Genomic DNA, 17,564 nt, shown 5'->3' with positions numbered 1-17,564 from the left:
AGAACACCCCATCCCTAATGCTTCCCTCCTTCAGACTGTCTCCTACTCCTCTTTCAGGTACCACATTCTTAAGGAGATCTTAAACTTTGAGTCCCCAAACTTTTTTAGTTTGTTCCTCTTTTACCTCATTTTCTAATTATTTAATAATATGGGTGGCTTTGTTTTATGATGATTGTCTTTTCCTCTAGATCAGCACTATCCAATAGAAATCAAATGTGAGCCACATGTACAAATTACATGTGTAATTTAAATTTTTCTAGCAGCCACAAATGAAATTAATTTTAATACCTTTTACTTAACTCAGTATTTTCAAAATACCTTTTAACACGTAGCTAATATGAAACTTATCAATAGAATACGTTACATTCTTTTTTTTTTGGTACTAAATCTTCAAAATCTGTTGTGCATTTTCCACTTATGGCACAGTCCGTTTGGACTGGACAAATGTAAACACTCAAATAGCCACATGTGACTAGTAGCCACCATACTGGACATTAGATTTTAACCTCCCTGAAGGTAAAGACCACATGAGCTTTGCTCACCATTGATGCAATAGTACTTAGCAAGTGTCTGGGTATAGTAATTAGGTAAAAAGCGTTTATTGAATGAATGAATACAGAAAATCTCCATGCCCCTCTCTACAGGATTGCTTTCAGTCAAGTGTATGCTAATGGTAAGTCTTCAACTTTCACCACAACCATTCCCAGAAGTAACTGTGTTGATCTCTTCTCCATGCGTTAAACTGCTGTCAAAGATACTGTCCATCATCATGTCAGCATTTCCTGCATGGAAAAAAAGTCTATTAAATTTTCCTAGAACTCTCTTTTAACAATTGTTATCTTTCGTCCTTTCTGAGAGCAAGAACTTATAACTTCTTTCCTTCTACCAGGGGCTTCAACAAAGGAGGTCAGCCCCATCAAATATATTATCTGTTTTGCCAGTATGTTTTATTATTCATTTTAACGATCTTGGTTTTTCTGCTTTACCCACCTTCTTGTTTAAATATATTCCTTATTCCTCTCGAATCTCTTTTTAAAAAGAGTTTAGGTATAAATTTTTAAGTAAACAATTATGAAAATCAAGTGATTTTCTAGGCTTGTTTGGCTGATTTGCTCAGCATCCATTCTACCTTCTTATGGTAATCGCACCTGATCTCCTTTGGGGGACTAGCCTCTCCACTATTGGTTACACTCTGAGGAGAGGTTCATGAGGGTACCATGTCCAACCAGAGCCAGAGGAAGGGTGCTGGACCAGCTATGCAACCTTACACTGTGTCCTTGGAATCAGCCCCTGTGCACAGTGACAAGACAAACAATAGTGGGATCCATTTTCTCTGGTCACTGACCGAATTGTCAAGTGCTTCCTGCCCCCAGAGCCTCCTGGCTCCTCTCTGTTTCTCAGTCTGTTCTCCAACTGGCTGTGGATACTGTGGGCTCCCAGCCACCCATCCAGGTTTCCTTTGACTTGAGTTCACAAAGAACTCCAACTTTAACATGTGCCCTGCAGTATGAATCCTGGAAGGCTAAGGACTGAGAGTGTGGGAGGCTCTCAGGCAGAAGCTGTTTTCTGGTGCTTACAGAAGCATTTCAACATTCTAGTAATTAGTACAGCCATATAGTTGAGAACTAGCCAGGTACCAACCCTAACTATGTGCTCAGAGATAGAGCCAAGGGGAAATACCTTAGACCTTTAGCCTTGGATGCCGTGGGGAGAGGAGAAGAGGAGGATGTTCATCACATGCTTTACAAAAGCCCATATGACTTGAATTTTTTACAACCAACATCTTCTACTTTGTGCAATTTTTTTTTAGACCCAGCAGAATGCAAAGATTTGCTGTTCTCTGTGAGCTTCTTAAGACCATTCCGATATTCCAGTAAATTACTAACCTGACACTGTTATATAAAATATGATTTCCTACAGTTTTATTGCTCCAGACCATGATACTGACACAGGGAACAGGTAGAAATGAAAGTTGTCTCTCAAGCAGCAACAGATGCCTGACCACTCCAAGTAGCCAACCAGCCCTCTGATCACGAGCCCAGCGCCTGACTAGATGCCTGACCAATCCAGGTATCCAACCCTGCTGTTTGATCATGAGCTTGGCAGCTGACCTGTTAAAGATGACTGCCAGGCCCAGAGATCAACCGATTCCCAGCTGTCAACCTGACTTCCCGCTTCACACTAACCAATCCCCAGCTGCCCACTTCAACCACTATAGATCAGCACCCCAGACCCCACCCAGGGCTGGTCAGTTGTTTTCCACCTGATGAGCCTGGCTGGCTTTACTTCCTCAGTTTCATTCTAATTAGCCCAACTTTTGTCTTTCAATAAACTTGTATAATCTCTCCTGACCCACTCTTGAAGTCTTTCCTGCATGAGGTCAAGAACTCATACTAAGGGCTGGGTCTAACTCAGGACCCCAGTCCCACCCGGTCCAGTATCAGGAGGTAATGGGTCTTGGTAGGCATGTCCCTTGCCCTATGTAGAGGAGCACAGATGTAGGAAGGTTAGGTGGGATCCCAGAAAGTGCAGAACTCAGGGCAGGGCCAGGTCTAGGGGTAGTACGGGAGCTTGGCATGATGAAGGAACAAAAACACTGGTGAAGCTGGAAGAAGGTAAAGATAAGAGGCTGTAGTAATAAGATGAGATTGGTGAGATAAACCTGGAAGACCATGACAAGGCATTTGGATTTGTGTTGTATTGGTATGCTTGTTTGCCAGTCAGATGGCATGTAGGTCGGCAGAGCCTTAAGTGAGAGCTGACTGGGACCTTGTGTATGATTTATCTGCAAAGTTCTAGGACAGGGGACCTTCTGAAAGGCGCTTGAGATTCCCGCTAGTCTGTGGTCAAGCAGAAGTCAAAGTAGACCAAAGTATTCAGAGGGAGTCAAGGTGATATCCAGCCCCGAGGAAGGAGCTTTTCTATATGATTCACTGATGCACACTCATGTGCCTGGAATTGGAAAGAGGACTTGTTCCAACTCACTCAAGAGGTGGGCAGGAGGTAGAAGGGTGCACACCTTGCTATGAAGCTGACAAATCTGCCCATGTATCCTTTCATGTTTCACGATGTCTTGGTTTCCCTGAGGAAACCAAGGAACACCCTGAGGTTCTTTTCAGCAGCGCCCTTGGACATCTTACTTTGCTCCCTACATTTTTGTAAACTGAACCCCAGTTTGCCTGATTCTCAAATCCTGACTCTGTAATCCCAACCTCCAGCCTTTGGGTTATGTATTAGCTCTTTGTCTTGCCAGCTTTCCAATGTAAGCATTCCCTAGTGGATTTGGACTTAGCCGGCCCGTCTGAACTCCTGATGCCACATGGCAAACACTGTTCCAGTTCTGACCACTTGGACTCTAACTTCTACCCTAGCTAGAACAACCTCTGCCTCCCAGCAAGGAAAAGTTGAGCATTTTGTTATGAATCACTGGCTTCAGAGCACCTGCTTGGTTTCCCTGGCAACAAGGCAATGGCTTTGCTTTTCTTTAGTCCCTGAGCCTGGGGAATGCACTACAGAAAGAAAGTTCAGAGCCCCAAGGACAGGCTCATGCTGGGTCCACCCAGTCACTGGAGGTTGGCGTGCAGACACAGACCCTGCTTTCACAGTTACTGTGGCTAGCAGCTGCTGTGGGCAGTAAGCTTATCCCTGTTCAGCCATCCAGAGAAATTTAGAAGCAATTCAACAGAACTCTCTGAAATTAAGCAGTCATAATGATTCGTGAATATCCAGAGCTTTGTTTGGGAATTGGGGGGCGGAGGGAGTTGTGGTGATTGGTGCAAACTGATTGCACTTCTAACATACTGCATTTTAGGAGCTGTGGAGGGTGAAAGTTCCTGAAACCCAACACCCATTTCCAGAAGAGTAACAACAAAGGTCTACCTACAAGAACTGATGGGCATTGATCATCTGCCCGGAGGAATGACTGACACCTCTAGAGCTTCATGGACTATCCAGGGGAAATTGGGGGGGAGTGAGCCAAACTTCCACCACAGTTCAGCCACAGCCTCAAGAGAGGATTATGCAAAATGAGCTAGCTCACGTCACTAGACTTGAGTCTCCCAATATTAATAAGCCTCCGTGCAAGGCTAGAGATGGGACTAGCGCACACTATGCCTCCCCTTCTCTCTTGGATGGTAGCAGAGCCAATCCCCAAGTTGCGCACATGTTTGCTCATGTGCATGACTGTCCCGCTCTGTTTTCCGCTCCCCTAAGCAGGGAACCTATATCCCTACAAGACATTACACCTGTTTTTATGCAGATTGCATTATTCATATTGTACTTGTATATTCTATATTCTACTTTTAAGAGATACTTTCTTAAAGACTGTCTATTGCACAAAAAGCATAGATTAATTTAATTTTAAGGATGTGTTACTCTTAATACTATTCAAGAACACCTTCCTCTGGCAAGTGCCCTCTTTTCTACAGAGAAAAGCTTTGAGAGTGTTTTGCACATGATGTTTACATTATAAAGGTGCCCCTGGGCAATCCTTGATAGTAGTGGCTGATGTTTACTGGTGGCAGCAGGACTTCTGCCATTTGAGAGGCAGCAGAGTAGCTGAGAGCCTGGCTCTGAGTCAGATGCACCTGGATTCAAATGTTTGCTGCTTTCAAGCTTCAAAGACTTGGGCAAGTTCCTTAATCTCTCTGCCTTAATTTCTTCATCGGTGAAATGGGAGTGTAAATTTCTTCCTTAAAGGCTTTAGTGAGGATTACAAAAGACAACAGATGTATTATATGAAATTATATGAAAGTTGATAAAACATGGTTTAAAAATTGGAATTTAAACTTATATCTCTGAGTTTTGGTAAAGAAGTGCACTTTTATCAGAAACATTTTAGTAGCATTCATGGTCAAAATGCAAAAAAAGCTAAAATTAAACTTCCAACTTTGACTTGTTCTCTTCCATTTCTAAGCAAGTGAGACACAACACCCTTAGTCTGACTCTGCAGGATTCAATGGTTATGTTGGTCCATGGCCTCAGAATACTTTGAGACATAGCCAGAAGGAAGGGAATATATTTCTTGATCTCTAGAATGAACAAAAGGCAATGCAGGAAAGCTCTCAAGCAAAAAGGACACACAATCTTTCCTTGTCATCTGAACTGAACAGTCCCTAAAGACACCACTGTATCTTCCACTCTCATTTGAGAGTCTCACAGGCAGTTCCTATGTCAGAATGGCAGAATTCTAGTGGTTCATTTGTAGAAGTGAGTTATGTGGAACTCAGAGTGCATTCTCCAGAGGAACCATATTATGCATGGTGCTTAGCTATGTTTAGCCCATAATGCTCTGAAGTAGAGTCCCAACAGGACTATAGGACTTGGCCACTTAATGAACAGTATTTTTATACGGAGATGTGTTCAGGGGTCCAACTAAGGATGCCAGGAATGAGGGACTTGTCCCTCCCCCACTATCCCTGACTTCTAAGTCACATACAGCAGAAAATCTCCCCACTAGATGGTTGGAAGGAGGATAATGAGGTGTGGACGTGGAGGATTTCAGAGTTTGGGGACTGGGGAATGATGTGTTGTGAGAAGCTGAGAATTTGTCCTTGCTTAACTTCAGAACAGCTCCTGACACGCTGCCTTTCTTTTCATCCACTGACCCTGATAATTGATCTTCTTCCTTCTCCCTCCACAGCCACAAACAACCTCTTCCTTCAGAGAAGAATTTCTGTCTTCTCATTTTGAACCAGAACAAGGAATTCCCTTCACTTGCCTGGTCCTGAAGCAAATAAACAAACTTTGTCAGATATTCTATCTAGTTAACAAAAGCAATTTTCCTCTGATCCCCTTCTCAGTATTGTTAGTAGGTTCTACAGGTTAAGGTCAAAACTCTAGTTAACGGTCAGTGTTTTTTTCTACTTAAGGAACTGGTGTGAGGTTTATCCATATTTGAGGAGGAATCATAGATTTAGGCCTTAATGATAAACATTTCATCGAGAGATGTAGCTGATGGAGGTTTGGGGGTGAAGAGCATGACAATGGGGTTGTGTGGCACAAAATAGGGTAAAATGGGAGTGTGAGTAGCGCCCTCTAGTGTCAAGGAGGAGCTGTGAGTGGGGGGGAGGTGGCTGGCAGAAGGGGTGTATTACAGAACACCTCTCTATGCCTTTGCTCTAAGTCCACTCCCACAGGAGCAGGGACCCAGATGCTGGGTTCGGCTGCTCAGAGCCTTCTGAATAAAGTGCTTCAAGGACAGCATCTGGGAATAAATCTACAACTAAGATGCCATCAAAAGGGACCAGGGAGAGAGGTGAAATCCATGTGACAGGTAATGAAATAGGCAGTGGGGGAAGGTAGGCCAAAGCAAGAGATCCTGGTGGAGCCTGGAAAAACTCCCAGCCTCTACCTGAGGGAGCGCTATAAGCATTTCCTCTTCTAGGATTCTCAGGCTTGAAGAGGGAAGGAAACTTTTGAAGGCACTCATTAGATGTGCATATCATTCCTCAGATTACCACCAGTCTTGCCTGGGCTAAGGACAAGAGTGTCAAAATAGCAGTGAGGAGCACTTGGAGCATCTGGGCAGGTGAAGCAAGCAGAAATAAAAACCACAAGGCTTAACAAGCAGGTATAGGGCAGAGTTAGTCATTGGCAGCCTACATGCCCTTAATTGTTTGTGACTTCAGATGCCTCCTTGGTTTGGCCCTCATTAGCCTTTCTGACTCTGGCTACTCTGATCTTTTGTTGAAGTTGACATTTGTCATCACGCTGACCCCATTCTAAGTACAGACCAGGTTTTACTCATTGGCTCAGCCCTGCCTCCGTCCTGTCCTATGGAGTGTGAAGAGCTATGAGGAGAACCACTCAGCTCCTGGACTTTCTTCCTTTCTGTCATTTATTTATTGACTACCTACTATGTGCCAGACAGTGCATTAGATGCTGGGGACATAATAGTGAACAAAACTGAGCAAAATCTCTGTTGTTATGGAGTTTACCATCTAGTGGAAGAGGCAGACAAAAAAATAATAAATAGCAAAAACACAATCTATGATATATTGTGTTAAAGCTGGAAACGGGTATATGGTGGTTAAAATTGGACATTGGGTGGCAAAAGGGGTGACTTTTGAATGAAAATTTGAAGGAGATTATATTAGTCTGTATTAGAGCTATCCTAGAAGGATACTACAGTCTAGGCACCTCAAACAGCAGACATTTATTTTCTCACAGTTCTGGAGGCTGGAAGTCCAAGATCAAGGTGTTGGCAGGGTTGGTTTCTGGTCAAGACCTCTGTTCCTGGGTTGCACATGGCTCTGCCACTTACTAGCTGTGTATAGTTGAGAAAGTTACTTTACCTCTTTGAGCCTTGGTTTGTTAATCTGTAAGATTGGGATAATAAAGAACCTGCACTGAAGAGGTAGAATGAGGATGAAATGAATTAAAGTACAAAATGTGTTAGAACAGTGTTTGGTCCACAGTAAGTGGCATACAAATATTAGCTTTCATTATTATAAAGGTTTGCCTTCTTGGCAATTATATGTATTGCAAACTAGCCAATCTTTGGTGACTCCAAATGTGTGAGTTGCCATCTCCTCTCCTATGAGGTTCAGATGGGCTTACCAGGCTTTCACAGACAGCAAACAGAGTCAGAAGTCAAAGGGCAAACTAAATAAAAGAGTCCAATAGGAAAAGACAAGAGCCATTTGATGGGAACACTTGGTTGGAATACCAAATCCACAGGGCCAGAGGTAGGCTCAAAGTTTGAAGTGCAGAGAGCCAAGGTTTGGAGTCAGACAGAGGCGGGGCAGAGTTCCGAGGAAGAAGGAGAGTTCAGAGTGACAGCAGGCCAGGAATAATTGAGAGCGTGTCCAGGATGGCTGAGGCAAGGCTTCACCTCCCCACTCAGCTCCGTCAGGAGAGCTCCATTAAAGGCCTCGGACAGAGTCTAGGATATGTTTGCAGTGGGAGGCTGATGCTCACCACCATTCTTCTGCCTCCATAACCTCCCCACAGTGTTAAGTATAGAAAGAACCAAGGTACCAACCAGCAGGCCTCTAATACTTTTATGTGCTCTGGCTTCCCAGCCCAGGCTTCTGGGCTGAGAGATAATATTTGGAGGTGGGTAAAGGTCTAGAGGGACTAGGCTCAGCAAGGATCAATGGAAGCCAGGATGAATATGCAGGGATGAGAATAATTGAATCTGAGCTTCCATATAGTACATAAAGATGTTGAATATGCTAAGGAAGATATCTTCCAGTTTTATGCAGGGTTGAGTAGACCAGATGTTTCATCTCCAGTGCGGCCTCAATTCAACAGTCACTGGTGTGTTTAAAGGTATTTTATGCCTCTCTATTGGTGGTCTGTGGCTTTTCTAGGTGCCAACCACTAGCCTGTTACTAATAATCAGTTAATATGAGAATTTGGGGTAAATAATGGTCTGGAAGCTATAAGAGCTATGGAATGGTGTACATTGGGTGGTGGAACAATGCAGTGAATTATTATATGAGAGTTTTGTGGTGGTAAGGAACATTGACAACCAAATTGTCTGTAAGCAATGTTTACAGGCTGCCGTGGAGGCACAGTGCCCTTTGCTTGTGTTTGTGGAACTTGAGGGACCATTTTGTAGGGCAGCTGCCTATTGCCTGGTTTTGTTGTATGATAAAGAATTTGGCTGGTCTTTGTCCCTGATTCCTTGGAAGGACTCTCTAAATCATTGGGATTTCCTGAGCAATAGGAGCATCTTTATTATTCTTGGTGGGTTCTTGGATAGTTTCAGGGTGAGGGCTGGCCATATTGGAAAGACACAACTGTGTGGTTAGAAGTTTGGGGATTTGAGCCACATTATCCCAGCCTAGACTCCCAAGCTGTGGAGAGGGAGATGGGGCTGAAGATTGGGTTCAGTCATGAGGCCAATGATTCAATCAATCATACCTACCTAATGAAACCACAATAACAACTATGGGCACCTGAGCCTCCTAGGTTGTTAATGATACATCAACGTGCTGGGAGGGTAATGCAACCTGAGCACATTAAAGCTTCAGATTTCCTCTCAGATCTCATTCTATGTGCCTCTTCACTTGGCCACTTCTTATTTGTATCCTTTACAGTAAAACTGTAATTGTAAGTATACTGCTTTACTGAGTTCTGTGAGTCATTCCAGTGAATTAGGGAATCTGAAAGAGTAGTGAGAACCACTGAAAGTTTGTAGCCAGTTGGTCAGAAATGTGGGTGGCCTGGGTTACAACACAGGTTTCTTCGTCAATATTAGGATAGAGGAAGCCATACTACCAAGTTAAAATGTGACAAAATAAAAAGGAGGTCTAAGCATGATGTGAAGCCAAGCCAATTAGGAAGGAATCAGTTTCATCAGGACTTTTTGTAAAGTGTTCACAGTCCCTGGTAAATAGCTATGCTGGGCCTCAAGTTGTGCGGTGCCTGCATGGGTGTTTGCTATGTTATCGTTTATTTTTGCCCCATATGAATATAGGCTCCATGAAGGCAAGGATGTTTCTGTCTGTTTTGCTCACTGCTGAATCCTTAGCACATAAACAGTGCCTGGCACAGAGTAGGTGCTCTATATTTGTAGAGTAAGCAAGTAAACTCTTTCATAATTGAAGAAAACAGCAATATGTTAGGAGTAGAGTTTCCTCCTCTTCCCTGGTCATGGTGCCAGTGTTTCCCTACTTTGCCAAGTGTTTCCCAAGACTGCCCCCTGACCCATAACTTTCCTAGTGGGAATAAGTGATTTCTGTCACCTTACAAACCCAAGTGACTCTTCTGGCATGAGACTTAAGGGTTTCTGTGGTGGTGAAGTTTTGGCATCATGGCCCAGCTCACATTCACTTCTTTGGAATTGTGTCCTGCCCTCAGTTCTGGCTAGGGAGTGAGTCTGAGTGGTCACATGGCAACTCTCTGCATGTCTGCTCTGGTCTGCTTTCAGCGGATCATCTTCTGTGCTTGGATATGTTCCAAATACAACAAAAAACCCACATCTATATGACTGTACAGACCAGTTACCATCTGACTGAGTCTTTTTATCTCTTAGTTCTAATGTTCCAGAAAGAAAATTTAGCTGAGCCAAGTCTATGAATTGTTGCTTTCAGTTAGGTACAATTCTTCTTCCCCAATCAGTTGCAAGTTACTAGGATGGGGAGAGAAAGAAGAGGAGAGTCTCCTTGGAGAGGTAGCACTATGTTGGATGCATCAGTTTTGATGCCGTGGGTCTGAGGCGAGGGAGGTAGCCAGGATTGCAGTACAGGTGACCAAAACCTTCAACTTCCAGAAGAACTTACTTCTCTTCTTGAGGCTTCAGCTATTTGGGTGGTAGTATAGATACACAGGGAAGGAACTTTTAAATTACTTGGTGAACTGTCAGGAATTGCCAGACATTTTTGACTATCTTAGGGACCTGCTTAGTAATTTCTGAGAGATGGCCAAGTGGCATGATAATGTGTTTATACTAGCTGGCCAAGGTGCATCACCTGGAAAGCATTTTTCCCTTTGTCATTTGCCTAATGTGAATGAGGCTCTAGACACAGGAATTTGTGGCATCATTTAGCCTTCCACCAACAGATCTGGCCAGCAGAAGTGGAACGTGGTCTCAGATGGTGACTGCATTGATGTCCCAGTAGTTTTTATAGAGTGGCACTCATCTTTTTCCCTTACATTGGAGTTCATGGGAAAGAACTGAAATTCCATGGCCTAGATGCAACTGACCTCATCCCCTAGCTGAATCAACAAACGGCATCATTGTCCGCTTGATTGGTAGGGCCATCAAGAACACTGCCTAACGCTATCAGAAGACCTACACAGTTCTGGGTCAGTGGTCACGGCTCACCTCTCTGCAATCCACGCAAGCCATCAGAGTAGGTATGTGATATAGTTTCTCTCAAATCTGGAGCTTAGAAGTAAAATAGCCTCCAGAAGTTGCTGGTGCATTTCCCTGGGTGTGATGCTAGGGATGTGCTGGGATATGTATGATGGCAATTACAGGGGCTTGGTACTTTCCTCCCATCCTTGCCAGCTGCATGGGGAGTGTGAGAGCTGGAACTTTCAACCCTTGTCTTTAGTTTCCACCACATCCCCTTCACTCATATGGGCAACGGAAGACCAAGAAAACTGAGAGCCTCAGTTTTTGTTCCAATATATCCCCTAACTTGTGGTTCTCAGGGGATGAGCCAGACCCAGGGATGGGGTATCTTTGAGGGTTCACATATTTCAGTAACTATTGGAAATTGCATCCTGCAATGGCCAAGTTAAAGTTAAATAGGCTGAAGTTAGGCTAAAAAATCCAAATAGGGCTAGATGAGCAGAGCTGACCAAATTATGAAGACAGACCACAGAATGAGGGGAAGCAATGTAAGGGAAGGGTAGAAACAAGTGGAAGAAGGGAAATCTGGAGGAAACCTTTGATCCAGAGTTCACATTCTTGTGGAGGTATTTTATTGGTGTCCATGGCTATTGATGCAGGTGTGCTGGAATCCAACAAAAGAGCCAAAGCAAAATGAATGTGCAGGTCCAGCACAGTTAGTATCAAGTCTTTCCAATTCTACGTCCTTATCAACTCTCAAATCTTTCCATCCCTCTCTCCCATGCAGTTGTTTCCTAAGTCTTGGAGATTCCTCCTCTTAAACACTTCTCCATCTATTTCTATGGTGGCCAGAGTGACCTACCTAAAACACAGATTTGAGTTAAGTACCTTCAATGCTTCCTCATTTCCTACAGGATTAAATACTAATGTCTGAGATAGCATATAAGTTCTCCCTTACTTAAGTACCTTCAATGCCTCCCTATATCCTACAAGATAAAACAGTAATGTCTGAGATAGCATGTAAGACTGTTGATGATCTTGCCCCCGTTTATTTCTCCAACCTCATCTCTCACCACTTCCCCCCTCTCTCTAGCCACAATGACATTGGTATTTCCTGGAACATGCCCTTCTACTACATTCCTTCATGACTTAGTTCCTCTGGATATTGTCTGGAATGGTCTACTCTTATCTGTCTGGCAAATTCCTACCAGTCCTCTAAGACTTTCTGCCTGAATTCTTTTCTGACTTATCAAGGCAGAGTTGAACACCCTTCTTCACGGACTTCCTCGACTTTAGTACCTACTGCAGTGAATTGTAATGATTTGAAAATCTGTTTCTAGGGAGCACGGACCATGTCTAATTAACTTTTGTTCCTTCAGAGCCTGGCACAGTGCCTGACACATAGTAGGGTCTCAAACTGTCTTTGAATAGGGAAGTAAAATGCTGCGTTTAAAAGGAAGAGGAACTTGTAAACCCGTTCATGTTGTTGATAATCTCTTGGATCCAAGATTTGATGTCTGAAGTATGTGATATTGATTCCTTCATTGGTTCAACAAGTATTTATTGACCATCTACCCTAAGCCAGGCATGGGAATACAATGATGATCAAAAATAGATATGTTCTTTACTGCTCTCGGGGAGTTGAGGATTTATTGGAGGAAACTGTTACTGCATTTGTTTGAAGTATTAAATGAAATAGAACATATTCTGGGTTAGCCATGATGTCAGTCTGAGATCTTTCCTAACACAAGGCTTTCTGCGGTATGGGGTCAAAGTCTTTGCCTGTTGGACTACTTGGCCTTTATGCATGCTGCAAGTTTGTCTCTAGTTCTTCAGTATAGAAAAACATTGTGGTTGATAACAAATTAAAAAACAAACACATAAAATAGTTGAACATCTTGTTTTAGTCCAAGCAAAACTGTCTTGAGAAATCCGTAGAGGGTTGGAATACATCAGTGACTTTACAGTGTACCACGTACTTTTGCATTTATAGTGGTATTTGGTTTTGCTGATGGGAAAACTAAAGGAATACAGGGGGAGCATTCAAGAATCAACAAAACAGGGTCACTTTCTTAGGCTGGAGAGACTCCCTCTAGGCAATGAGACGTTATCAATAAACACCCAGGCAAATAAAGCTCCGAGACCCCCGCTAAAGCCAGTAAGACACAAACTTCTACCTCAGGCCGTGTGACTGGAGGAATGAAAGAGCTGCCAGGTCCAGGCATTTTCAAAATGGAAAAGGAAACAAAACGAAATAAAAAGTACCACAGCCCCTGTGAAAATCAGATACGAGAAAGTTTGAACCAACTCAAATCAGGTTCCTATTAACCTGACATCTCCTGAGGGTCAGGTTGTTTCTTTCTCAGTTGGGGTTAACTATAAACAAGGACAGACTTCTAGTCAAGGAGCCCAGCGATGGGCAATTAGGTAGGTCCATTCAAAGGCATGACAGCCAGCATTACAGGACACAGGCATTCTGTCTTAAATGTTGCTTATGACAGAGGTTTACCTTTCTTGAACTTGGCTGTGCTGTTTTTCCCTCCAGCCCCTCAGCTGGAGGGGGTAACTAACTAGGAATTGCTGCAGAACAGAGAAGCAATATTCCTCCTTTTGTGGCATGCTGCTGTGGCAGAGACACGCTGCCACAAGGGTTACACTTCAAAACCCTCTTTTTGATATATACAAAGATTATAAACAAAGCACAAGGCAAAGCAGAGTTGCAATTTCAGCTTGAGTCCAAAGTAGCTAATCTCCTAAATCGAAGCTAAAGTTACTTTGTTTAATTAGGAACTTTAAAATAAAATCAAGTTTTTAAAAAGTTATAGGATTATGTAATAATTAGTCTACTAATATTTTCCCCCTTTTCTGAGGTCTCAAGAGAAAAACAAGTTTTCTTGATCATCTTTTTAAAATAAAAATCGTAGGCCAGGTGCAGCTTTCAAGGTTCCTTCTGAGATTTAGGGAAGGAAGGAAATGGGAAAGGATAGAATTACACATTATTTCATACCTTTTCCCAGTTCTAAACAGAAAGCTACTTCATCCTTCCGACAGATTAGTTTTCCAAAAAAGAGTTTGGGCTTTGCCTAAGATCCCTCTGGAGCCATCGCCCTGTCCATTTAAATGCAACCCCAGGAAGGTTAGGATAGTGATACATTTCATCTACAAATTTCAGTGTAAAATAACTGGATAAAAAACATTGGGTTCTCTATCTCAAGGGCAGCCAACATCTACGTACACATGGGCATTGCTTTTCTCAAAACTGGACTCTGTCCATATCCCGAATTAACTTTACAATTACGGTTTGGCTACTTGTCTTTGGTGGGCAGAATTGCAGCTGTGATGAGGGGAGTTCTTGCACTGGTTAGGTGGCCAGGCAAGGTTACCAAGGGGCTCACTCCAGCTTCAGAAAGGGCAGCACGTCATCCGCACTCCCTGGAACAGGATCAGCTCCACTTCCAGAAAGCGGATCGTTCCCAGTCTCAGAAACTGGGAGCAGATCATCCCCACTTCCCGCTCAAGAAGGAAGGCAGTCACCGCCAAGCTCTCTGCCCCCTGGGCCTCTGGACTTGACTGTCCCCAACAGACCTTCAGAGGATCTGAATGTGGCCGACTTCTTCATGTCTGCAAGCTTCCCGCAAATGGCAGAGCCCATGGCGAACAGGGCAGCTGTCGTCTTTTGTTTCTCGTGGGCGTTGGAGACCTGAACTTCGCGCCAGCTCTTGGGCAGATGCTGCCTCAGCCCCACCAAGGCCGCGAGGCCCAGCTTCCTCTTGAGCTCCACGCAGCGTCTCTCTCTGGCTGCCAGCAGGTGGCGCAGGGGGACAATTTCCGCCTCCAATTCAGCTAGCTCAGATACGGGCTCCCTTTGCCCGGCCTCTGTGAGCCTCTGGCTGGGCAGTTGGGTGGGATTCCTAAGTGGGCTTAGAGGTCTCTGTCATGGCTCCGGGCATGGACTGAGAAAAAAGATGTTCCTTAAGGGTATAGGACCAATTCTTGGTGCGGAGAGTCAAACTGGTGGCCAGTGGAGAAATAATCTTGGCCAGCAAAGACGACATCTAGGCCCGGGGTCAGACTCTCGCCGGCGGGTGGGACTCTAGGCGGGAGGGATCCACGTCTTGGTCGGAGGAAAGGACACCCAGCCGGTGCGTGGACACCGCCGCCGGCGAGGCCCACTTCCGGTGTGTGTGCGGTGGGGGTGCGGGGTAGGCCCGGGATCGCGGAGGCGGGACTTCCGGCAGGAAGGCTACCGCCAGCGGAACCCGCTTGCCCGGACCTCTCTCGCTGGGAGCGGTGTTGGCTCTCACAGTGGCCTGTGAGGTAGGTGGTGCTGTGGTTATTATCAGAGAGAGAGGTTTGTTCCCTCGTGTCACAGCGGGTGACAGGCTCTGGCCTTCAAGCCCAGACCGACTCCCCTGAGGACCTGCTTCTGCCGCAAAGACCATTCCAACCCTTGAAAATCCTTTGAACCCTTTGTACTAAGAGAAGTTTAGGAACAAGCCCAATACATAAAAATAAAGGAGAACTGCGCCAAAGGGGGGCAGGTAGCCGAGGAGGTCCGGCCTCTACTGTCTCTGTTTTCCCTTCTCAGGTTACCTCAGCGGCCTCAGAAACTCCTGGCCCCGCTCGATAGTGGGCTTGAGGGCTGCTCAGAACTCCTGCGTCCAGCGGAGACTGATGCTCGGGGCCCGGAGCATCCACAGCGCCAGGGACTGGGGAGAGCAGAGCCCGGAAAGTGAGTCTGACCAGTCACAACTGGCATTTTTGGGGGGAGAGGGAGGGAGAATGAGTAAATCTATAATAGTTGTGTCAAATTTATGCTTAATAAAAGCAAAGACTATTATGAGAATTTAGGAGAGAAGGAATAAGATATGCAAATAGATGGTACTTGGGTTTTCAATGTTGTGGTTGGATTTTCTTTCTTTCTAAGCATCCACTCACGTTTCTGGAAACATGTCTACACACCTATGTGGTTATCAGTTGTGGGAGGTGGTCTGCACAGTAAAGTTGAAGCAGTTAGAGTCTGTCAGGATGTCAACCCACCATATCCCCTGTTTCTACTCAGAGCTTGTAATTGATACAGTGGAAGAATCAGGACTTCAATCCAGTGAGGGCCGGTGGTCAGGTATCACTTAGCTCCTTGTCTGCCTTCTCATTCCCAGGGAAGAGCCTTGAGCAAGTTCTAGATTCCAGTGATTTTGTTGGACATGCTGGTAGTTCTTGCAAGCGTGATCTTGTGGAACGTGATAGATCCTCAGCAAATTTCAGCAGTTTGCCATAGTCATGTCGCTGCAGCGAAGCATCTAGCTGGGCATCCAAACCAACTTCAGCCCTCCTTTGGGTTTATCTTCAGTGACCCTTTCACGTAACTCAGTAGTGTCTATTATTGCCTTGCCCTGAAGCATGTGCCTCCCTAGATTGAAAAATGACAATTGTTCTTGTTGGAAACATGAAGGCTAATGAGGGATTTGGCTATGTATATAAAGGCCTGAAAAGGGCAGCAAGGACTGCCTAAAACCTGTGTTGTTCCAGAGAGTGGACTGTTCTCCATTGCCTGCGGAAACACTAGTGGTTTCAGGAATGCTCTGACTCTGAACCAGAAATCCTCTTTCAAAACTGAAGATGAAGGGTAAAGAAGCCCCTGAATCAATAAGCCAAACAACACAGAATGCATATTGTCCATTCAAAGTTCAGATTCCAAGTGACCAGATTTGAACTTGCGCTTGATTATCCTTCTCTGAATTGTTTCGGCCACCATCCTCACTATCTGTTTTCTTGTTTCTACGTTTCATAGTTAAGCTTTGATTCCCTCTGGTAGACTAATGACTTCCCTCATAGCAAAACTGACCTGACTTCTCTCAGCAACTTTGTTTCCAGATCCCAAATCAAAACATGGCCTCTGAAGGGGGCCTACAAACTAGAAATGTTCTGACCTCCCGAGTAGACCTGCACACATCAGTAACACACTGGAACAATGCATTTTGTTAGGCTTTGCATAACCACATAAAAACAACGCATGTTTTGAAAACATAGATCTATCAAGTAAAATTTCACTGAAGTTACAGTGATTCTAACCAGCTGTTTGACTAAACTATCCTCTTAAGGTATAAAATACCAAACTGTTGTCCCATGGTTCTACGATTTCATGTCTTTAGATTACACACTGAAATAATCTGTATTACATAGAAAGGCTCATAAAACTGTTCATCTGAAACTGAAAGCCTTTTGATGTTATTTGGGCACTAAAAGTAGCCACAATATTTGATTCAGTAACCTATGAAGAAAGAATTTGGGAATTATTTTTGATCCTACAATGGTTTGCTGTCTTTGTTTCCAAGGAAGACACTATTGACCCATTTTTAGTAAAGAATGAACTTTGAAGTATTTCTCTAGGAAAGGTGATGGATATATATGAATCCCCTGTAAACGTAAAGGTAGATGGTACAGCAAACTGATGTTTTTTTTCCCTCCATGTTCAGAAGCCTGTGTGTTATGTTTTGTGAATAGATTATTGAAATTTCAATATAAAAGCAAAGCCGTACACTTCACCAGGTCCGGATTGTTTGGGGATGAAGACGCGAGATTGTAGTAATTGATACTGAGTCTAGAAATGTTTAGGGACTTGTAGCAGTGCCAGCAGGTTTAACCATTTGACTTCTTTCGTTATAAAAGATCAATATGGAGCCTCCTGATTGCATCGACTTGTAAAGTAGTCCACCTTGGTGGTTCAGATTGCTTCTAAAGACCTGACAACTCACCCTGCAGTCTGGTCATTTGCACTGCTAGATCTAACCACAGCGAGTTTTCTAGAGCTTTA

The 17,564-nt window shown here is 44.1% G+C and overlaps 2 protein-coding genes across 2 annotated transcripts in view; one reads left to right on the top strand and one right to left on the bottom strand.

Annotated features, from left to right (window-relative positions):
* Nucleotides 1–583: 583 nt before the first annotated feature.
* LOC139078770 (tumor protein D55-like) lies at nt 584–14,922 on the bottom strand. The gene is given in 3 exon segments (XM_070590845.1): nt 584–782; nt 14,336–14,634; nt 14,636–14,922. Coding segments are annotated over 3 exon segments (570 nt in total). The 5' UTR covers nt 14,806–14,922; the 3' UTR covers nt 584–681.
* Nucleotides 14,564–17,564, top strand: part of LOC103545446 (spermatogenesis-associated protein 31D4-like) — a 40,588-nt gene continuing 37,587 nt past the window's right edge. Inside the window, exons 1-2 of the mRNA XM_070590767.1 lie at nt 14,564–15,067; nt 15,339–15,482. The gene's annotated coding sequence lies outside the window, so the exon portion shown is untranslated. The remainder of the gene's footprint in view (nt 15,068–15,338; nt 15,483–17,564) is intronic.

This window comes from Equus przewalskii, chromosome 22 (assembly GCF_037783145.1).
Source record: "Equus przewalskii isolate Varuska chromosome 22, EquPr2, whole genome shotgun sequence".
In the NCBI taxonomy this organism is placed as follows: Eukaryota; Metazoa; Chordata; class Mammalia; order Perissodactyla; family Equidae; genus Equus; species Equus przewalskii.
The sequence above is the reverse complement of the archived record's forward strand: the minus strand, read 5'-3'. Positions and strand labels throughout refer to the sequence as shown.